This window comes from Castor canadensis, chromosome 8, assembly GCF_047511655.1.
Source record: "Castor canadensis chromosome 8, mCasCan1.hap1v2, whole genome shotgun sequence".
NCBI classification, from domain to species: domain Eukaryota; kingdom Metazoa; phylum Chordata; class Mammalia; order Rodentia; family Castoridae; genus Castor; species Castor canadensis.
Window position 1 is genome coordinate 150,345,130 of NC_133393.1, and position 21,814 is coordinate 150,366,943.

A 21,814-nucleotide genomic window follows, 5' to 3' on the forward strand; every position below is an offset into this window, starting at 1 on the left:
GACAGACCCAGCCCATCCCTTCTGAGCCATTGAGGAGGTCCAGCCTGTAGTTCTGTGCAGGGTAGAAGAAGCAGCAGCATTACAAGCAAGAGGCAGGTGGTCCACCTGAGGCTTCCAGGGAGCCATAGGCAGGTATCCAAGATCTGCCTGGCCAGTTAGCTGCACTGTCAGAAGCTGTGGCCAAGGGGACACTGTAGATAGCTTTGGCACTAAGGAATGTAAAGGATGATGTGAATAGTAAGCATGCTTTTAACAGAAGTCACTGGGGTGACCAGGGGAAGAGTGAGTTCTAGAAGTTTACTACTACCAGCTGCTATATTGGGGTTTGGTGGGTTCAAGTTCCACAGCTTCACTTAGCAACATGCTCTGAGAGAAAGCAGGCAGGTTCCAAGATCTGGAAGTAGTATACTATGGGTCGTGCCTAAAGCACGTGTTGAGGACCAGTGAGAGGTAGCTGTTGAGAATGAGCCTTGCAAGGATTAGCAGGGATTGCTAGGTCATGCAGGGCATTATAAGTTAAATTAACAAATTAAGACTTTTCCTGGAGGCAAAGGGAAGATAAAAAGTTTCATAGAGAGGAAAGGAATAATCGGTTGCATTTTGAAAGGATTTCTGTGGCTGCAAGGTAGAGAGTAGATGGGGGAAGATAACAAGACTGGAGGGAGATGTCCCAGTTGAGAGACTTGTGATAATCATGGTGGAGAGAAATGATGTTAGCCCCAACTGGTTAGTAGCAACAGGTCATTAAGAGGAAACGGAGTTTTCACAAGACATGACAGCCAAGTCCTGGCTGGAGAAGGTGGGTGGGCAGGTTGTAAAGGCAATTTCCTGAGGTAGGGACCACTAGAGGAAGACCAGGTTCATGAGGAAATTTGGAGGCACAGGAAATTTGAAGAATGTAGAGAAGTTTCCCAATGGACAATTGGGTGTGCTGATCTAAGGTTCAGAGAGAAATGTATTTTGGGGACCAAAATCTGAGTCATATGGCAGTAGGTGTTAACTGAAGCTAAGAAGTGGGCATGGTTGGAACAGACAGGTGAGGAGAAACCGGAAAGGAGACTGACGATGAGCAACCAGGAGGACAGGAGGAAAACCAACTGATCACAATGCTTAATTAGACAATGAGAAGAGAGTATTTCAAGGAGAAGAAAGAAGTTACAGAGCAAAAATGCTGCTGTGAGGTCAGATGTGGTAAGGTAAGCATTACCATGCAGTCCTTGGATCTAAGGAACTTTAGAAGTGCTGATTGACACTTTAGCTGTGAGGGCACTAATACAGCAGAGACAGAAAATTAAAAGCGAAAATAGAAATTGACATTGGCTATTTCATAGGAACATAGTGAGTCATCTTATATTCATTTTATTTTTATGTTGAATTAAATGGGGGGCACCTAGTCCCTTTTGTTCTGTGGCTCTCTAAAAGTCTCATTTTTTTTCAAGTTTAACTTTATTTGCTTGGATAAGTAATGCATTAAGTTGGTACAAAAATCAAAAGGGCTGGGCGTTGGTGGCTCACACCAGTAATCCTGGCTACTGAGGAGACAGAGATCAGGAGGATCATGGTTCGAAGCCACCCCAGGCAAATAGTTCCAGAGACCCTATCTTGAAAAAGCCCATCACAAGAAAAGGGCTGGCAGAGTGGCTCAAGGTAAGGCCCTGAGTTCAAGCCCTACTACCGCCAAAAAAAAAAAAATCAAAACATACAGTAGGTGTGGTGGTGCACATCTGTAATCTCAGTACTCAGGAAGCTGAGGCAGAGGCTTGGGCATAGCTCAAGTGGTAGAGCACCTGCCTTGTAAGCAGGAGGCCCTGAGTTCAACTCCAGTACCACCAAAAAAAAAAAGAAGAGGAGGCTAAGGCAGGAATGGTCATGAGTTTGAGGCCAGCTTGGGCTACATAGAGAAATCCTGTTTCAAAAAAAAAAAAAAATGCACAGAAGAGTATTAAGTATAAAGTCTCCTTGCTACCCAGTTTCTTTCACATGTAACCTTCTATATTTTATGTGAAAATGTCCCCTCATTTTTATGTTTTCACATTCTGTTTGGCTTTATTTTTTTCATTTAAGCAACACATCTTGGAGAGCATTCCCTGTTCTTTTTTGACAGCTGCATACTACTTCACTATATAGCTGTACTATAATTTGTTAACTAGTTCCCTTTCATTGGCAAATACTAGTTTTTTAGTATTTTGTCATCACATATTTTGCTTTCACCAAACAGTACTGTAGGGAATTAGTTTGTAAATGAGTCATTCTGCTGAAGTGTAAGATAAATTTCTTGGAGTGGAAATGGCTGTGCCACAGGGTCTCTGAAGGTTTTAATCCCACTGTGCTCTACTTATTAGCATTCCTGGCACATAGAAGGCCAAGTAGTTAATGGTAGCTAAGGAAGTATTCTCTAGACAGGTTGGTTAGGTGCACAGAGGGGCAAGAGAACCTCACACAAACTGAGGCAGAGGAAGTATCAAAGAAGGCTTGTTGAAGGTAATACTTGAGCTGAGCCTTGAACAAGGAGCACTCAGGTAAAGTGGGGGTACTCTTAGGGAAGGATGAGGAACCAAGCTATAGGACTTGAAAAGGCATGTTGTACATTAGAACTCTAGGAGTTTGGTGTCTCTCCATTCATCGGTCAGCACTTGCCATATGGATACAAGGCAGATAGACATGTATGTGAACAGATGAAACAAATGACAGTATCTTATGAAATAGGACACAGTGAGAACATTACAGTGATTAGTTCTATCGGGTAAAGGAGGAAGAAGAACATGGGAGTTAGAAGGGAAAGCTTGTTAGAGAAGATCTCATCTGAACTAGAATTTGGAAGAATGGCTAAAGGGAGTTCAGAGCAGTGGTTCTCAAAGGGTGTTCCCAGATCAAGAGCATCGGCATCATCTAGGAATTCGCAAGAGAGGCAGATGGCAAACATTCTGCAATTTGAGGTCTACTGATCAAGATATCCTTTAAGGGAGAAGGAACAAGATTGTAAACACAACAGGGAGCCAGAAAACTCCATGACATTGCCGAAGTGAAGCTTTTGTGGGGTTTTTTTTTTCTTCCTTTTTGTTTTGATATTACTTGAACTCAGGGCCTCACACTTCTAGGCAGGTGCTCTACTGCTTGAGCTACATCCCAGCCCTTGTATTTTTTTAAAGTAGTCATTTTATATATACTTATAAAAAGAAATGACATAAACCAATAAAACTTTTGCAGGATTCAGCTGAAATCACTTGAGATTTAATTTATATGGTCTTAGACAGTACCTGTGTCCCACATTATGTGAGAATCCCAACACTCTACAAGATTTTTCTCAAATTTTAACTCACTTAATCCTGGTAACAACCCTATAAAGTAACAAGTATGCCTACTTCCAGGCCTTTTGTCTTATTTCCCCTCAAAGCACAGGAAAGGCTCTTATGAGTACAGCAAGCATCCTTCCCTGAAGATTGCTTTTACCTTACAGCAACACAACTTAAATTGGGCTTTAGATCATCTTTTTCTCTCTTAGCCTATAGCCTAGGCTAAGACCTTCCTGCTTCAGCCTCCCAAGGGCTGAGATTACAGATGTACAGCACCAGAATTTTTTTTCATTACTGTTGTGCTTGTGAACTATTATAAAACTCAGAGGAGTGTTCAGAACTTCCTTTCTCATATTAAACACAGCGACTGATTATAATCCAGAGATTGTCCTTCCTTCCTCTCTTTCTTCCCTCCCTTCCTCTCTCCCCTTCTTTTCTCTATTTTTATTTATTTTTATTATTGTTGTACTTGGGGTACATTGTAACATTTACCAAAGTTCTTACAATACATCATTGTTGAATTCACCCCCTCCCTCATTCTTTATTCCTCCATCCCTATTCTTGGAATAGTTTTAACAGGTCCTTCTTTATTTTCTTTTTTTTGACAGGGTCTCACTGTGTAGCCCAGGCTGGCTTTGAACTTGCGATCCTCCTGCCTCAACCTCCTGAGTGCTGAGATTACACATCTGCACCCCCATGCCTGGCTGGAGATTTTCTTTGTCCTATAGGTACATTTATCCTGCTACAATTTAAGTTTATCATCTGTGTTTGCATCTAACTGCATTCTCAGTATAAAAGATGGCCCACTGGGCATTTGCAGAGAACTCAGGAGACATGCAGGCCTTCTGTAAAAGCAGAGATGGAAGTAGCATCTTTTTCCCCTCAGAACCTGTTTTGTAGATTGCTGTGCTTTTCAGATCCCCTTCTTTGTAATCATCTCTTTTCCTTTGAGTTGCTGTTAGTGCCTTTTGCTTTCAGAAAAGCATTTCAGTTTAGTATAATAGGAAGTAGCTGCACCGAGTAAAGACACCTGGCAATTTTGTTCCGCCTTTAAAAAGCAAAAACTGTGCCTTGGTAACCCTAGTTTTAAGGTGTTGTCAATCGTTTTTCAGTGATTACTTAGATTTGTTACGATAACTTGAAAAGTGACAGACTTTACCTTTTAGCTGTGTTAGTGAAGTGTTACAAATGGAGAGAAAGCAATCCTTTTCACAGTTATAGATAAGTTATTTGCCCTTTCTTTCTTTCCATTTTTGCTTTCCTTTTTTAAATTTTTTCCTTTTTTGCGGTACTGGGGCTTGAACTCAGGGCCTTCACCTTGAGCGACTCCACCAGCCCTATTTTTGTGAAAGGTTTTTTGATATAGGGTCTCGCAGAAATACTTGCCCAGGCTGGCTTCGAACTGTGATCCTCTTGATCTCTGCCTCCTGAATAGCTAGGATTACAGGCATGAGCCACCAGCGCCCGGCCCTTTTTTGCTTTCCTTGCATTTGTATAAACATTAAATCCTGCAAAGGGATTTGAGGTAGTGAGTAGTGGCTGTGTCACCGAGGAAGAAGGCAAGGTTTGGAGAAGCTGCATTGCTACTGTTGTCCTCAGGCCTTCAAGGAGGATGTATTCTTATCTAATGTTCTTCTTAGCTGTAGTTTTGTTTTTTTTTCAGGGCCTCATACTTGCTAGGCAGGCATTCTAACATTTGAGTCATTTTGCCAATCCTGTTTTATGTGTTAGGCATTTTTTTTTTTTAAACAGTACTGGGGTTTGAACTCAGGGCCTCCTCCTTGAACTACACCACCAGCTCTTTTTTGTGAAGGGTTTTTATGAGATAGGATCTCATGAACTATTTTCCCTGGCTGGCTTCGAACCATGATCCTCCTGATCTCTGCCTCCTGAGTAGCTAGGATTACAGGCATGAGTCACTTGGCACCCACCCAGCTGTGTTGGGCATTTCTGAGATAGAGTCTCATGAACCCTTTGCCCTGGCTGGCTTTGACCCACAATCCTCCTGATCTCTGCTGCTGGAGTAGCTAGGATTATAGCCTGTGTCACACTGGCTTGTATCTGATTGCCTTAACTCTATTCTACATCAAGAGTTTCCTTCAAGCCGGATGCTGGAGGCTCATGTTTGTAATCCTGCCAAAAATAAAGAAAAGAAAAGAAAAAGAGAACTCCAAGCACAGAACTACATTGGTAATTTCTACCCAACATTTAAGGAAGACATAAGATTAATTCTGTTATACAAATTCTTCCCAGAAGTCGAAGAGAGGGAATACACCTAGACTCATTCTACATTCTATAATTAGAAATTGTTCTGATACTAAGAAAAAGGCATTGCTTTAAAGGAAAACTGTAGCTGGGCATGGTGGTACATATCTGTAATTCCAGCATTAGGGAAGCAGAGGCAGGAGGATTGTGAGTTTGAAGCCAGCCTGGGTCACATAGTGAGCCTCTGTCTCAAAAAACAAACAAAAATTCTTAACATAATTGTAGCAAATTGAATTTCACAGTGCATAAAAAGGATAATATGTCATCACAACTAAGTGGGGTATACTTCAGCTATTATTAATCCTGCTTCTTTTCCCCACCTTGAATTGTGTGGTTTTCAGATAAAGGTGTTTGGGCACCCTTTTCAGGTCTTGGTGCATCTCTCACCTCTCCAGTTCTCTGCTGTACATATTCAAGGTGCCTTGAACAACTCACATTCTCAGCTCCATTTCCTCAGCTGAGGTGTTATTTGAGCCGAATTCTTCATATGACTTAGGGATCTGTTGAGCAGACAAAGAGAAGACCTTTAGAGATCAAAGGATGGAGGCAGAGAGAGCAGTGCATTTGGGCCACTGATGGAAGTGGGCCCACTAGAGTATGAGGAGGGTGTAGGGTGTGAGGGGAACATGGCGTGGGAATGGGGCCTGACTCTGTAGAACCTCACATCATCAGAGAACATAGAACTCACTCTGGGGATGGTAGCAAGATGTTGAGAATGAAGCAGGAGATGCACGGATCCAATTTGCCTGTAAGAAAGATAACTTCAGTAGTAGGAAGCAACTGGCAGTAGAGTTTGGAGCTTGGGAAAAGGGTGTCCCTAGAAGAAGGTGGTTGTCGAAGTTCTGGCAGGGGACAAGATTGCCTAGGAAGAGCTCAGAGTTAGAAGAGCAAGAGGCTGAGACTTACAGGTCTGTTGAAGTCTAGAATCCAAGGAGAAAAACCAGGAACACTAGTATTTTTAACCTTTACTTTGGAAAAAGTATACTTTTCCCTTTGTTTTCTAAGTGATGTTCATTTCTGTTGCGCATTTATCTGATTTTATTTTTATTTATTTATTTTTTTTTTAGTGGTGGTACTGGGTCTAAACTCAGGGCTTCAAGCTTGCAGAGCAGGCGCTCTACCACTTAAGTCACTCCACCAGCCCATTTTGTTCTAGTTATTTTAGAGAGGGAGTCTCTTCAGCTATTTGCCCCTATTGGCCTTGAACCTTGATCCTTCACATCTCAGCCTCCCACATAGCTAGGATTATAGGCATGAGCCACCGGTACCTGGCATTTTTTTGGTTTTTGGAGACAGGGTCTCTCTGTGTATCCCAGGCTGGCCTCACAATCTTACCACAGCCTCCCTAGCACTCACATTAACCTCTTACTTCAGCCTTTCTCAGACTTCCCTGGCTCTGGACACCTTTTGCCAGGTTAGTTGTTATCAGTAGCTTTTGTGCCTCCTCACCTCTTCACAGAGAAAAAGTCATCTTCAGGTATTAGCAGCCGCTAAAATCCAAGTGTTTTTGCTTGTGCTGCTTACCACCTTTGTGTTTGCTGACAAATGTCTGCAGAAAAACAACTGTACAGCAGCACTGTAGCAGCCCTGCCATGTTGTTAAGGAACATGGGAGATGGGAAAGAACTGTAGGTCAAGAGTGAGGAACCACACTCCTTTCATCTGTATCAGGAGGACATGGAATGGACAGAACCTTTCTTACCCCCAGTATACTCAAAAGAACATGCACAGATTTATAGTGACCGCTGACTGTCCTTGTGTTGTGAACAAAATTTGTCTAACAGGAAATTGTAGGATTGGCAAAGTAGGGAGAAACATGCTGGAGTCAGTGTCAGAGGACTGGCACTTTTAATCTCTAAAGTTCCTTCTGAGCATCTCAAAGGTATCTGCATTGGTCATGGTTTTTCAAAGTTTTTGCCTCTTGATACTCCTGTGCAACAGGAGTGCAGCCAGTGTGAAGGTGATGTGGCTAACTCCTTGGGCAGGTTTTGCCAATTCCCAGAAGACTGCTTTCAGGAAGGTTTCCATAGTGACCAGAGGCAGAAAAACTTGCTTTCCCAGTTTAGCAGTATCATATCTGCTCCCTGTTGGAAGATTGAAGGGCAGCCTGTTGGAGAAGTCATGTTATATATTCTTATGTATATAACATATAAATCATATATAAATATACTTAAAGCCTAGTGCTGCATCTTGCAGACTGTTTAAAATATATCTAGAACCTGATCATTTCTTAGTGCTCCCACTATAGCACTTCATCTTTCACCTTGCCCAGCATAAGCACTTCCTCTGTGCCCACTGCCTCCCAGAAGGAACTTGTCAAAATGCAGGTCAGATTTGGGTTGTGGCTGTTTGGAACCCTTCCCTAATTTCCCAGCTTCCTGAAGATAGAGTCCAAAAGCCTGCTTATTGTGGGGTCTCCATGGTCCTGCTGTTCTTCCCTACCCTCTGCAGACGCTGCTCTCCCACTCTTCTCCCCATGCCCAGGCCCCTTTAGCCTACTGCCTGCCTTCCACCTGCCAGGTGTGCTCCTGTCTTGAAGGCTTTGCACTTGGTATACCTTCTACCTGGATCCCCTCCCCCTCAGCCTTGCTTCCTTCTAGTCTTCGCTCAGATGTTACCTTATCCTGAAATGACTTCTCCTGGCCCCTTGGCATAAGTAGCTCCTCTCTTTGGGTATTCCCCATAATTTTGCTTCTCTCATGTTACTGCAGCTATCATTGTCTGTCTTTGTTTCTTGTCTGACTCTCTACTACTATAGAGCAGCCAGACCTCCATTTTCACTGTTGTGTTGCAGCTTAGAGCCTGGTTATAGTACTCAGTCATTGTTTGCTAAATGACGAATGAGTGGGAGGTGACTAAGGTCTGAAAAGGGAAGCACTGAAATTTTACTTCCTAGCTCCTCCAACCTCCATCCTCCACAGCAGAGGTAGCTTATTGCCTGCACTTCAGGACTCCATGATTTTGCTCTGCCCTCCAGAAGAAACAACTCTTTTGGGGTCATGGGTGATGAATCTTTCTTATGATCACTGTATGACATTGTTTTTGTCTTAGATATATCAGCAATTTCATATGGCTTAACGTAACAGCTTTTTAGTGTATTACAATACTCGGAGCCTAGCTAGTAGCAATTTTCTCGAAATTAGCAGGACTAATTGGATGATACTTACAAGGGCAAACAGTGTACTGAGGACCTTGTTTGTTATTATCTCACTTAATTCTCATAACCTTGGATGTCAGACATAGGTAGTATTCCATTTTTTTTCTCTATCCCATGTCCTCATTCATAATACAGACCAGAGAGCTAGAATTACAGACATAAGCCACCAGCACCCAGTTTTTTTTTTTTTTTTTGGAGAGAGGGTGGTGGTTCTGGAGATTGGACCCAGGGCCTCATACATGCTAGGCAAGTGCTATACTGCTGAGCTTTACCTCCAGCCCCTATTTTCATTTTTCCTAGAGTGGAAAAATGAAATATATCCCTAGGAGTGGAATTGCTGGTTCACATGGTAATTCCATGTTTAAACCTTTTGAAGAACTGCCAAACTGTTTTCCACAGCAGCGGTGTACAAGATATTGCGGTTTTACCGCATTCTTGCTAGCATTTTTTTATTTTTTATTTTTGTCACAGCCATCCTCCTGGCTGTCAAGTGGTGTCCCACTGTCACAAAGCTGTTGAGAACACCAGTTCTGTAGCTTCAAAGTGCACTCTGTCAGATGAAATGTTCAGAATAGGAGGCTTTTCCTTTTAGATTCCTCTTCCTACTCCTTTTGTCCTCTTAAAAAAGGACTCAAAAATAAAACGACCAATAGCCCCAATTTAAAAATGGGAGTGGCCTTTGTTGAACAGTGGTCAGGACCCCTTCCTTTTGCACTGGGCCAGCAAAAGCAGCATGTGCCTGGAGAGATTCTCCTTTCAGGAGAGAAGGGTGCTATGGAATGACACCCTTTGCTGTCGTGGCAGATGTTTCTAGAGCAGATGAAGCCTGAGGAGCCTTCCAGCTGTTGGAGATCTGGATCGTGAACTCTAAGCCTGAATCTGCAGAAGACCTGCTGGCCAGCCACTCAACACAATGTCAGGTAGAGGCAGGGCCTGCGCTCGCCAGGAGTGCTCCCACCCTGGCTTCTGGTTTTCATAAGGAACCATCCAGATAAGAGCAAAGCACAGCGGAGAATGTGTGCGGGGGAGAGCTTCAGGATCTCTGGGAACAATGATCGAAACTCATTTTTATTCAGGTCTCCAGCCTCTTCTCCCCTTTTTCCCTCCTCACCAGCCTTCAAATTCTTTCTTCAAATTCTGAGGTGGGGGGAGACCAAGTTTGGTTATATTTTGAACATGCTGCTGCTTTGTCCCCTTTCCCAGAAGTGGGTTCATTTCTTGAGGTTTCTTCCACTCTTCTCCCCCACCTGTCCCACTCTAGATATCCAGTTCCTTTCATGCTGGTGCTCTGGGAGAGGGAGGAGATATCTAACTTGAATTTTGCCTCTGCATTTTCTTGATTTTTCTTCTGTCCTTGGTGTCTCTGGTTGTAGAAAGCCACATACCTTCTGCCAGTGGTCCCTTCTCAGCCCTGACTCCGAGCATATGGCCCCAAGAGATCTTGGCCAAGTGCACACAGGTAAAGCAGTTAGTATAGCTAGATGTCAGCCTGCTGTGCTCCCATGCTGTGGCATGAAGGAACCTACACTCACCTCTGTAGGCCTTCTGGGAGTGCGTGGTCAACTCCACCTTGTTCACACAGGGTTACTAAGAGATGGCATCATAACTCCATGTGCTTGTATGAATCCGTCATTAGGTAGGAGGAAGGAGGAATGTTGTGGGGGCATAGGATAATTCAGAGAAGGTGGTAACTCTTATAGTTGAATGATAACAAGAGAAGGCTTTATGGAAGGATGGCCTTTGATCTGGATAGACTTCTAGCAGTTAGCCATGTGGGTGACATCTTTTTGGAAAGTGATTTCCAGACTGAGGTAAATGACCTTCCTTTCTAATCTTGGTTGCAGCAAGAAGAGTCGGCAGAGCAACTGGAATTCTGCTACGATGAGTTTGGTTTCCGCGTGGACAAAGAAGGTAAGATGGAGCCCATCATGTGTGGTCTTGCTGATGTCCTTGGGGAGGACTCAGATTTCACAGCATGTGACCTCTGAGCTCTGGGAGTCTAAGGACAGAGTGTATCTGAGGGTGGTGCTATTTTAGGTACATGGAATATCTGCTGTTTTTTTTTTGTAGATAAGTTTTATTGATAATAAAAGCAGTAATGGCTCTCGCCTATAATCCTAGCTTACTTGGGAGGCAGAGATCAGGAGGATCCTGGTTTGAAGAAAACCTGGGCAAATAGTTCAAGAGACCCTATTTCAAAAAAAACCCTTCACAAAAAATTAGGGCTGATGGTGTGGCTTAAGGTGAAGGCCCTGAGTTCAAACCCCAGTACCACACCAAAAAAAAAAAAAAAAAATGAGCTTGAGAGGGACATAGGGAACTTTCTAGTGATGGAAATCATCTGTGTCTTGATAGGCCACTGGATTCAGAGTCCAAAGTGGAACAGTCACACTGTGGAGCCATGCATAAACATTTGTTTATTGACACCTATCAAAATGTGTATTTAAGACATACGCATTTTTCTGTATATAAAATTACCAAGGTTTTTTTTTTTTTTTTTTTTTAGTGGTGTCAGGAATGTAACATTTGAGAGTCAAGCTTGGTGGTGCAGCTTGTAATCCCACCACTAGGAGGATCACAAGTTTAAGGCCAGCCTGAGATCTTGTCTCAAAAACACAAAAAAGAGCCTTGCCTTTTTTTTTTTTTTTTTTCCAGTACTGAGGATCAAACCCAGAGCCTCATATGTGCTAGGAAAAGTATTCTACCACTGGACCATATTCCCAGCCCTAGGCTGATATTTTTAAGAGCTGGGATAAGAGCTTGGCTTTAGTATAAATGAGGTGTAGGCTTTCTCTAGTCAGAACTCACCACACCAATTGCTGGGTAGCCACAAAAGAACCTTTTGTCCTCATGCATTCAACAAGTATTTCACAAAGTTGCAGTGGGTTGCGTTCTTCCCAGTTGTATCCCCCAAAAGTGTTTTTGACCACATGGAAAGAAGACAGGCAGTAAATAGCAAACATAGAGCATGCTAGGGGCAAGGAGAGTCGTGAAGATAACCTTAGGGATAGCGAAAAGGGGAGGTGAATTGTACCTAAGGTGGTCATGAAAGACATCTGAGTCAACAATTGAATAAAAACTAGGAGGAGGCGAGTGAGGGAGGGAGCTGGGGAAAGGACAGGTGCAGAGACTAAGAGGGAGCGGATTTAGTGGGGAAGAACAAGAAGGGAGCAAGAGGAAAGTGGTTGGAGGTAAGGACAGGGGCAGGGCTGGAAGAGGCAAATGATGGAGCTTAGAAATTGACAACATGAGTGGGTTCTGAGCAGAGGATATCTGCTAGCTCGTCACATGACCTGATATGTGTCCTGGAAGGGCCACTGTGATTATTGTGGGGGCAACAAGATGGCTGCTAGATGGCCACTGCCCTGACCCAGACAGAGGTGTGTGGCTTGGCCTGGGCAAGTAGTCAGGGGAGGTAAGTAGGGAACCCTGCTGCATCTGCAGTGGATTGAATGTGGAGTTTGGGGGAAGGAGGAGCCAAAGGTGACTCTACATTTGAGGGGAGGCCAGAGGTGTGGTTTCTGGATGTGAAGTGGCTTTGGGGAGGCTCAGGTCACTCAGCAGGGCTGTGCAGCTGGAGCTCCCAGGACGCCGTAGGCAGTGGAGTCTGCATTTTAGGGGAGCCACCTGGCCTGACAGAATAGGTTGGGCTCCTGAGGCAGTGTGGAATGAGGAGTCCACTTTTCTCCTCCTCTGCTCTCTCCTGGAAGGTGCTGAGCCTGGGTGCAGCCTGTTGACAGATGCACCTCTGGTGGAGGACCCCCCTCAGAGGCTGCGGTGGCAGGCCCACCTGGAGTTTACCCATAACCACGACGTAGGGGATCTTACCTGGGACAAGATTGCAGTCTCTCTACCTCGTTCTGAGAAGCTTCGCTCCTTGGTACTGGCTGGCATCCCACATGGTATGAGGCCACAGGTGAGACAGCCACAGGGACCCACAGAGGGTCAAGAGCACCCTGACCTGTGACCAGCTGTCATGAGAAAGGCCAAATACTTGTATGACTCCTTCCCTCAGCTGTGGATGCGGCTGTCAGGGGCCCTGCAGAAAAAGAAGAGCTCCGAGCTTTCCTACCGTGAGATTGTGAAGAATAGCTCCAATGATGAGACCATCGCTGCCAAACAGGTGACATGGGCAGCAGAGGGGCCAATCAGGAGCTGTCTGGCCAGAGCCCATGCAGGCCTCAGGAGGGAGATACACCTGGGGCTTTGGGAATGTGCCTTTGTTGGTCTCCATGGCAGGGCCAACAGCCCTGTTGCCCGTGGACATGATCCTAGAGGAAACCTGCTCTCTCCTGGGTCTTTCATGGGCTACAGAGATTTGTCCAAAAGGCCTGTATGTGGAAGGACACAGAGGAGATGGGGTCCACATTAGGAACAGTGGGGGATTTTAAATACAGATCAGGCCTTGGGCCAGATGTGCTTATTCAGAAGGTCAGGCATGAAGTTCCCAGGCAAAGGATGGAATCTAATCTTGAAGAGACAAGGGTAACCACGACCAGGAACACAAGAAATCCCTCCTTCCAGGACAGAACCTGCCCTGGGGTTTGCCTCAAACCCAGACAGACCAGGCATCTGTCTGCAGCTGCATCTCACTGGGCCTTGTTGTGGGGGTTGGTGGGGTCCCTGACAGATTGAGAAGGACCTGCTCCGCACCATGCCCAGCAATGCCTGCTTCGCCAACGTGAACAGCATCGGGGTGCCCCGCCTGCGCAGGGTCCTCAGAGCACTGGCCTGGCTCTACCCGGAGATTGGTTACTGCCAGGGCACAGGCATGGTGAGCTGCCCCAGCAAGCAAGGGGTGTACCCAAGGCCTTCTCCAGTCCTCCTGGTAGGGTATGATTTCTCCCTTCAGGGGAGTAGGATGGGAGGCAAGGGGTCAACTTGGGAGTCCACAGGAGCAGCTGCTTCTGTTGTCAGGCAGGGGCCTGGGGCCTGGAATGCAGCAGGCCTCCATCTACAAGCCTAACTGCCTTCAGGGGGCTCTTCTGAGAAGTTGCCTCCAAGGGGAAATCTTCTCTAACTCGCCTGAAGACTTGGATAGAAGCCCCTGCTCCCCAACCCTGACAGGTCGCTGCCTGTCTCCTGCTGTTCCTGGAGGAGGAGGATGCCTTCTGGATGATGTGTGCCATTATTGAGGACCTGCTCCCTGCCTCCTACTTCAGCACCACCCTGCTGGGTGTCCAAACCGACCAGCGGGTCCTGCGCCACCTCATCGTCCAGTACTTGCCTCGCCTGGACAAGCTGCTCCAGGAACATGATATCGGTGAGGCTGACCACTATGCTATTCTACAGGCCCAGACTCTGAGGCCTCTGGACAGCAGAGGGCAGATAGCCAAGTTGTGGACACAGGCACCAGCGGTCTGCGTTGCTCATGTTCTCTGGCATTCTCTGACCCGTTCCCTTCCCCTCTCCCTCTTGCAGCTCTGCAAGAGTTATCTTGCCCCTCTTACTGAGGCTGCCCCCAGCCAGGCTGCCCCTGGTCTCAGCCCCAGTGACTCTGGAATCTGTTTGCAGAGCTGTCCCTGATCACACTGCACTGGTTCCTCACGGCCTTTGCCAGCGTGGTGCACATCAGGTTGCTGCTGCGCATCTGGGACCTGTTCTTCTATGAGGGCTCCCTGGTGCTCTTCCAGACCACGCTGGGCATGCTGCGCCTTAAGGTGCTCGTCAAACCCTATCCACCTGGCTTCCAGGCCAAGAACAGGAACCTGAGTGCCAGGCCAGCAGCTCTGATACCTTCCCCTGGGTAGACAGGGTGGGCTCCAGGCCCTGAGGGTATAGCAGTAGGCACAGGCCTGTCCCCTTCCCTCCATCTTGCTCCAGGTCAGGCTTCAGCATGGTGTGGCCTGAGCCCTGGTCCCTGTTGAATGTCATCTGAGGGTGTGGTGGGCTAGGGGGTCTCCCTGGGCCCAGTGGGATGGCACAGGTCCCAAAGGGACTATGCTGGCTGCCAATCCTTGCCCTCAATCGGCACAGGAGGAGGAGCTGATTGAGTCAGAGAACTCGGCTTCCATCTTCAACACGTTGTCAGATATCCCAGCGCAGATTCGGGACGCAGAGCTGCTGCTGGGGGAGGCCATGCGGCTGGCCGGCTCCCTCACTGATGTGGCCGTGGAGACCCAGCGTCGCAAGCACCTGGCCTACCTCATTGCAGACCAGGGCCAGCTCCTGGGGACCAGCACCACCACTAACCTCTCTCAGGTGGACTGAGTAGGGGGTGCCTGTTTCAGCCAACAGCATGGGGTCCCCAAGAAAGCCCAAAGTGAGGAGTTGTGGGAAACAGAGACTGGTCCTTCTCTGCCGTGCCTCCCTCCACCCCCCCACCCTAGCTGAGCACCCAGGGCCTGGCATGACCCAGTCAGACCACTGCTAGAGTTGACCTGGTTCTCCATGGCGGGGTGGTCCCCAGGCTCCAAGGCAGGCAGTTTGGAAGGAGGACAGCTCCATCCCTGAGCTAATTATACTCTGACCTCAGAGCTGGCCTCAGGGCTTGCAGATGCCCTAGCACAAGTGAGATACCGGCAGGCAAGTGTCCTCCTGCCGCTGTTGACCCACCTTACCCACCTGCAGGTTGTTCGGCGCAGGACCCAGCGGAGGAAGTCTGCCATCACCTCCCTGCTCTTTGGTGAGCACCGCTGCCCAGCTGCTCTCCCTCACCAGAGGCTGGACAGGACTGGTCACTGCAGCTGTCTGTGCTTCCTAGGGGAGGATGACTTGGAGGCTCTCAAGGCCAAGAACATCAAGCAGACAGAACTGGTGGCTGACCTCCGGGAAGCCGTCCTGCGCGTGGCACGCCATTTCCAGTGCACAGACCCAAAAATCTGTGGCGTGGTAAGTGGCAGGCTCCTCATGTCTGTCTGGGGGCTCTTTTCCCAGCCGTTCCTGGTTCTGAGGCCCCCTCGTCCCCTCATGCTGGGCCTTTCTGTCCTGCCTGGTAGGAGTTGTCCCCCGACTACAGCATGGAGAGCCACCAGCGGGACCACGAGAACTATGTGGCATGCTTGCGCAGCCACAGACGCCGGGCCAAAGCCCTGCTGGACTTTGAGCGACACGACGATGATGAGCTGGGCTTCCGCAAAAATGACATCATTACGGTAACGTGGGAGCCCTCAGCACGCTTGCCCCATGCCCACTCCCCACTCCCCCCTTTCCGTGCCAAGAGCTGCTTCTGAAAATTGTGCTGAGGGTGTCAGGGTGTGTGTGGGCACCGAGCGCTGCTCTGCTGTCCCTCCTGCGCAGATCGTTTCTCAGAAGGATGAGCACTGCTGGGTGGGTGAGCTGAACGGCCTGAGAGGTGAGCGGGCACTGGCGGGAAAGATGTGAGCACCTTTGTTGCAACCCTGCCCTTCTTCCTTTACGGCCTGCCCAGATGCAGATCCCTGGGGCTTCTGAGGGAGCTGGACTTTCCTTGGCCTGCCCCACCTTGCCTCCAGGTGGCTCAAAGAGCGCCCTGCCCTTGGACCCTGGGGGCAAGAGTTGGGACAGCCATCATTGCCCCTCAGTGCATGCTTCTCCCACAGGCTGGTTCCCAGCCAAGTTCGTGGAGGTCTTGGATGAACGGAGCAAAGAGGTAAGAGGGTGGGCAAGATGAGGCTGTCCCTAGGAGCTGCTCCTGCTTCAAGCCCTGGTGCAGCAGCGCCACTGGGTCCCCATGAGTCCCGGCTTATGGCAGTGGATGTGAGGATGGGCAGAGGGTAGCTGGCTGCAGGTGCTGGTCTGAGGCGTCTCAGCCCGTTCCCACCATCAGTACTCCATTGCGGGGGACGACTCTGTCACGGAGGGGGTCACGGACCTGGTGCGAGGGACCCTCTGCCCAGCGCTCAAGGCCCTGTTCGAACATGGACTGAAGAAGCCATCCCTGCTTGGAGGTGCCTGCCACCCTTGGCTGTTTATCGAGGAGGTAAGTCACTGCTTGAGCCTTGAAGGCACAAAGGTGCCCACCTCAGGCTCTTCCTTTTCCTGGGCTCATTGCATAGTGTTGTGTGCTTGTTTGGACCCGGTGGCTTTGACCGGGCCTTTCACTGTCCCCATACTTGCACTGTCCTGGCTACCACAGGCAGCAGGCCGGGAGGTGGAGAGAGACTTTGATTCCGTGTATTCCCGCCTAGTGCTGTGCAAGACATACAGGTAACTGGCCCTGCCCACACCTCTGGTGAGTCCTGTGTGGGGAGGCCTGACCAGTGCCCAGCACACGGGCAGTGCTAGAGCTTTGGTCCCCCCAGGTTGGATGAAGATGGCAAAGTCCTGACCCCAGAAGAGCTGCTATACCGGGTAAGCTGGGCCTGTCTGCCAGCCCCGAGACCTCTCTGGTGGCGGGTGGGGTGCCCAAGTGACGGTCATGTTCTCCCCAGGCTGTGCAGTCTGTGAACGTGACCCACGATGCAGTGCACGCACAAATGGATGTCAAGCTCCGCTCTCTGATCTGCGTGGGGCTCAAGTAAGTATAGAAGGGTGTGGGGAAGGGGCCCTTAGAGGAACCCTTGCAGGACAGAGGGACCTTTTGGACTCTGGTCCCCTGCCTGAGGCCTGTCCTTACCCAAGGGGGTTCCCAGGAGCTACTCAGGTTGGGGCTTCCCCGGGCCATGGCCCCACCTTCCTCCCAGCCTTGTCCCCAGTGAGCAGGTGCTACACTTGTGGCTGGAGGTTCTCTGCTCCAGCCTGCCCACCGTGGAGAAGTGGTATCAGCCCTGGTCCTTCCTGCGCAGCCCTGGCTGGGTCCAGATCAAGTGTGAGCTCCGGTGAGGACCCAGCCTCGCTCCTGGTTGGGAGGCTCTACTGAGCCTGGGATTGGGCAGTGGAGGCAGCAGGTGGGCAGAGCTGCCCAGGGTGATTTGAGCCTCCCCCTCGCCTCCCAGTGTCCTCTGCTGCTTTGCCTTCAGCCTCTCCCAGGACTGGGAACTTCCTGTGAAGAGAGAGGTGTGTGTGTGTTGGGTGGGGTGGGGTAGTCTGGGAGCACCCCGATCAGTTCTGGGGGTGGTTTGGTTGGGGGGGGGGGTCCAGGAAGGCCTCCAAAGTGCCCCATCAGCTCTAAAGGCTGCCCCAGCTTGTGACTGAGGGTCTGTCCTGTGCACAGGAGGAGAAGCAACCACTGAAGGAGGGTGTCCAGGACATGCTGGTGAAGCACCACCTTTTCAGCTGGGACATTGATGGGTGATGCCCCTCTAGCCACCCTGTGGCACCCACACCTCCCCCAGTCATTGGCTACCCAGCAGGCGTCTCCCACCAACAGGAAGAGGGCGGTGCCCTAATCCGCTGCAGGCCTGCTCTGGGACAGGGCTGAGGTGACCCAGGCCCCCTAAGCTGTGGGGTCCGGGGCCCCCCACTCCACGTTTTGCTGTTGATAAAAGCAGTAGGTGGATGCTCTGCTCAGCTGCTCCCTCCTGAGCATGGGTTGGTCCTGCTCAGGTCCTGAAGGAAGCCCTGGGTGCCAGCCATACAGTTCATACCAACCAAAAACCTTGTGAGGAGGTGGAGAGGCACATGTGTCTTTTCTCAGGAAGGTGGGGATTGGGTGCCAGATGAAGGTCTCTTGACCCTTTTGGTTTGTAAATAAACTGCCCTTGCAAGACTGCCTCCCATCTTCTTTTCATCCAGGAATGCAGATCTTGCATGTCTAGCTGCTCCTTCTCAAATGTTCTGGCTGCTGGGGCCTTTTCTGAATTACTTTCCCAGTCAGCCTACCCTTGCATGGGACGAAAGAAGACTGACAAAGTCAGCATTTTTTTTTTTATTTTAAAAAGTTCACACAGTTGTTTCCCCACCTTTGTCCCAGCAGTAGTTTTGGTGATGCCATCCCTACTCTTTAATGAATCAGGCCAGAAGGAAGCCTGTGGCCCTAGGGCAGGAGGTGGCCAGTTTCCTTGCCATCTAGAGATGGTGTTCCTCTCCCAGGACCATGTTGGCTACAGTGAGGCGATGGAATGTGGGCAGGTGGAGTTCCTGGAGGGAGGTCCAGGAAGCACCTCTGCTGTGGCACTAAGGAGCCAGGAACAGGGCAGGTGGGGTGCAGGTCATGGCAGGGTGTCTACATGTTCAAGCACACGTGAGGAGTAGGCCTGGGTAGCTGCATGTCAGGCTGGTCACACAGCTAAGGGGCCCCTGCATCCAGCCCCCAGCAGTTTCAGCCCTCCAGGCTTTCTGTGTGTGAGGGGAAGGGAGCTGCACCCACCTCTCACCACGTTAGGTACGTTGACATATAATATAGAGGTATATATACACCTGTACAGAAAATTTTTGCCACCAACCACTAAAAGGGTTATACTACACCAAGTCACTGAACTGGCAAAGAGCCCTCTTTCAGGAAGCCTCAAAAGCTGAGACCTGGGGAGAAGAGTCCAAGCTAGTTTATTCCCTCACAGTGAAAGGGGGACAGTTGGCCTGTGACTCGCCCCAGCCAAACTAAAGCCAGCTGTGCACCTCTGACCTCAGAAAAGGAGGTCGAATTGAACTGACCCTGGCATGGGACCCAGAGTTGCTGCTGGACAGCTTCTGTCCTCAGCCCTGGGCACTCCTGAGCTGGACATTGGGGCCCTCTTCTCTAGCCTCCAGGGACAGGAAAGAACAAGGACTGTGATTGTCAATACTCACAACCACATACAGTGCCACACTAGATACAGTTCTGTGACTTCTCAGCTTCCAGCCCTCCCTACCCCGTCTCTGGAGTCAAGAGGACTACAAGCAGGAATCCCAGTGTAGCTGCAAATCGTGGCCATCGAGGAAGTCCGTGGAGAAGAGGCTGGGGGCTGTGGTGCTGAGTGGAGCCAGGCTGAGCACTGGGCCACCTGACGACAGTTCTAGCCAGTCCATGCTGTCTAGGTGGCCATCGGCCAGGTCCAGGCCCAGGCCCATGCCACTGCTGGGCTCAGGGGCAAAGTGCAATTCTGAGGTGTCCATGGGTGACGGGGGGTGGTCCAGGATGGCAGAGCTGCTCAGCATCTGGCTGTGGAGGTCATCAATGAGGGAAAGGGGCTCTGGCCCTTCATGCCCACTGGTCAGCAGGGGCAACCCTGTGCTGCTCTCCAGGAAGTCCTCCAGACGCCCTGGGAGAGAGGGAGAGCCTGGTGGAGGCGGGGCACTCTGGGAGAGCTTGGTGGAGGGTGAGGTCTGTGCTGTCAGGGGGGACCCACAGGCTGCTGCTGAGGGCGGCTTCTCCTTCCCAGGAAGGGATGATGGCTCCTTGAAATCAGCTGAAATTTCTGCCATAGAGACAGTGAATGGTGTCAGAAACCAGGCCTGACTAGTTGCAAAAGATGACAGAAGACCCTTACCTCATACCACAACGAAATCCAAACTAGATTACAGACTTAAATGTAGGAGCTAAAACTGAAATGCTTAGAAGAAAACATGGAAAAATCTTTTTGACAGATTTGGCAATTGTTTCTTAGTTGTGATATGAAAAGCCCCGGTAGACAAATTAGACAACATCAAAATCTAAACCTTGGCTGAACACTTGCCTAGCATATGCCACTACATCAAAAAAAAAAAAGAAGGAAAAACAAAACAAACCACCAAAACACAAACTTGACGTCAAAGGCTTCTTGAGCCAGTTGCAGTGGCTCAAGCCTGTAATCCAGCTACTTAGGAGCAGAGATTGGGAGAATGGTGGTGCCAGGCTGGCCCAGCCAAAAAAAGTTTGCGAAACACCCATCTGCCCCCCCAGTCTCAATGCAGTGTGCATGCCTGTCATCCCAGTTACATGAGGAACCACAAATAGGAGGCCTGCAGTCCATGTCCCCCAGGCATAAGTGAAATCCTGTCTCAAAATTAACCAACACAAAAAGGCCTGCCTGGTGGAGTGGCTCAAGTAGCAGTATGCCTACTAGCAAGCACGAGGCCCTGAGCTCCACCCCAGTACTGCTTTAAAAAAAAAAAAAAAAGGCTTCTCCCAGGATGGGAGAAATTTTTTACAATCATACATTATAAGGGATTAATACCCAGAATATGTGGGGAGCTAAAACTTAATAACAAAAAAACTTGATTCAAAAATGGGCAAAGAAACTTAGACATTTTTTCCAAAGCAGATATACAAATGGTCAATAGCACATCGCTAATTAGGAACATGCAACTCAAAACCATGCGATGCCACCTCTTACCCAGTGAAGTGGCTACTATCAGAACAGAGGACTGGTGCTGGTGAGGGGCAGGCAGGTCAGTGGTACAGCGTATGAGGAGCACACATGAGGCCTGGGTTCCATCCCCAGCACCAGAAAAGCAGATGATGGAAGGATGAGATGGAACCGTTGTGAACCAATGTGTAAAATCAGGTGATGCTAGTCACTTCGGACAACAAACGTAAAACCACTAGATGATCCAGCAATCCCACCCCTGGGTTAATACCCAAAAGAAATGAAAGCAGGGTTTCAAAGAAAGGTTTGTACACTCATGATCAAAAGCATATTTGCAACAGCTAAAACAGGTGGAGGCTTCCCAAGTGTCCACTGGTGGATGAGTGGATGAACCTTGAGAACAGTATGTTAGCTAAGTGAAATGAGTCAACCACAGACAAGTACTGCATGATTCCATTTACCCAAGGCCCCTACAGTAGTCAGAGTCAAAGAGAACGGAATGGGGGTGATGAGGGGTTGTGTAAGGGGTGCAGTTTCAGTGTGGGATGATGAGAATGTTCTAGTCGTGGGTAGTGGTGATGGCTGCATAACTCTGTGAATGTGCATTATGTCACTGAATTATAAATTTTGTTATATATACCTTACACAATAATAAAAAAAGATTACACAGAAACCAGGCTTGCCTGACCCTCTAGGTCCCTTCCTGTCCAGCTGAACCATTCTTCCCCCTGCAGCTGCTTCATCAGATGATCCTCTACCTCATCTGTCCAGCCTGTTATCTGCCCCTTTCAAAGTACTCTTCTCTGTGCATCCTTGCCACTTCCCTGGTCATTTTTCTGTGTACCTTTTGGGGACAGGCAGCACTCTCATTTCCTTTTCTCTACCATCCCTTAAATGTTCAAGGCCACCCTTTTCCCTCCTCAAATACTCTTTACTTCTGGTGGCTGCATCCCTCCCAATGTCTGTTCTGGACACAGCGACTTGGGAAGCTCAGGCCCAGGTCTCTGATCAGCACCCAGCTTCCTGGCTGTCCTC

General features: G+C 48.8%; 2 protein-coding genes across 6 annotated transcripts in view; one reads left to right on the forward strand and one right to left on the reverse strand.

Annotated features, from left to right (window-relative positions):
- Sgsm3 (small G protein signaling modulator 3) overlaps positions 1 to 18,286 on the forward strand; it is a 32,247-nt gene extending 13,961 nt beyond the window's left edge. The window contains exons 2-23 of one of the 5 annotated variants that reach the window (XM_074084553.1): positions 3,902 to 4,021; positions 9,519 to 9,634; positions 10,088 to 10,173; positions 10,559 to 10,625; positions 12,425 to 12,630; positions 12,730 to 12,837; positions 13,345 to 13,488; positions 13,782 to 13,977; positions 14,229 to 14,374; positions 14,691 to 14,915; positions 15,285 to 15,339; positions 15,418 to 15,545; positions 15,653 to 15,808; positions 15,954 to 16,008; positions 16,235 to 16,284; positions 16,462 to 16,614; positions 16,771 to 16,841; positions 16,937 to 16,985; positions 17,066 to 17,151; positions 17,318 to 17,452; positions 17,570 to 17,630; positions 17,788 to 18,286. In XM_074084553.1, coding sequence (XP_073940654.1) covers positions 9,628 to 9,634; positions 10,088 to 10,173; positions 10,559 to 10,625; positions 12,425 to 12,630; positions 12,730 to 12,837; positions 13,345 to 13,488; positions 13,782 to 13,977; positions 14,229 to 14,374; positions 14,691 to 14,915; positions 15,285 to 15,339; positions 15,418 to 15,545; positions 15,653 to 15,808; positions 15,954 to 16,008; positions 16,235 to 16,284; positions 16,462 to 16,614; positions 16,771 to 16,841; positions 16,937 to 16,985; positions 17,066 to 17,151; positions 17,318 to 17,452; positions 17,570 to 17,630; positions 17,788 to 17,868 — 2,265 coding nt within the window. In that variant the 5' untranslated portion in view covers positions 3,902 to 4,021; positions 9,519 to 9,627 and the 3' untranslated portion in view covers positions 17,869 to 18,286. Of the gene's footprint in view, positions 1 to 3,901; positions 4,022 to 9,518; positions 9,635 to 10,087; positions 10,174 to 10,558; positions 10,626 to 12,424; positions 12,631 to 12,729; positions 12,838 to 13,344; positions 13,489 to 13,781; positions 13,978 to 14,228; positions 14,375 to 14,690; positions 14,916 to 15,284; positions 15,340 to 15,417; positions 15,546 to 15,652; positions 15,809 to 15,953; positions 16,009 to 16,234; positions 16,285 to 16,461; positions 16,615 to 16,770; positions 16,842 to 16,936; positions 16,986 to 17,065; positions 17,152 to 17,317; positions 17,453 to 17,569; positions 17,631 to 17,787 lie in introns of those variants that run through there. The other 4 variants (XM_074084552.1, XM_074084554.1, XM_074084556.1 and 1 more) reach the window with 4 other exon arrangements.
- Positions 18,287 to 18,426: 140 nt separating this feature from the next.
- Mrtfa (myocardin related transcription factor A) overlaps positions 18,427 to 21,814 on the reverse strand; it is a 103,560-nt gene continuing 100,172 nt past the window's right edge. The window contains exon 13 of the mRNA XM_074084551.1: positions 18,427 to 19,909. Within this exon, the coding sequence (XP_073940652.1) occupies positions 19,386 to 19,909 (524 nt within the window). The 3' untranslated portion in view covers positions 18,427 to 19,385. The remainder of the gene's footprint in view (positions 19,910 to 21,814) is intronic.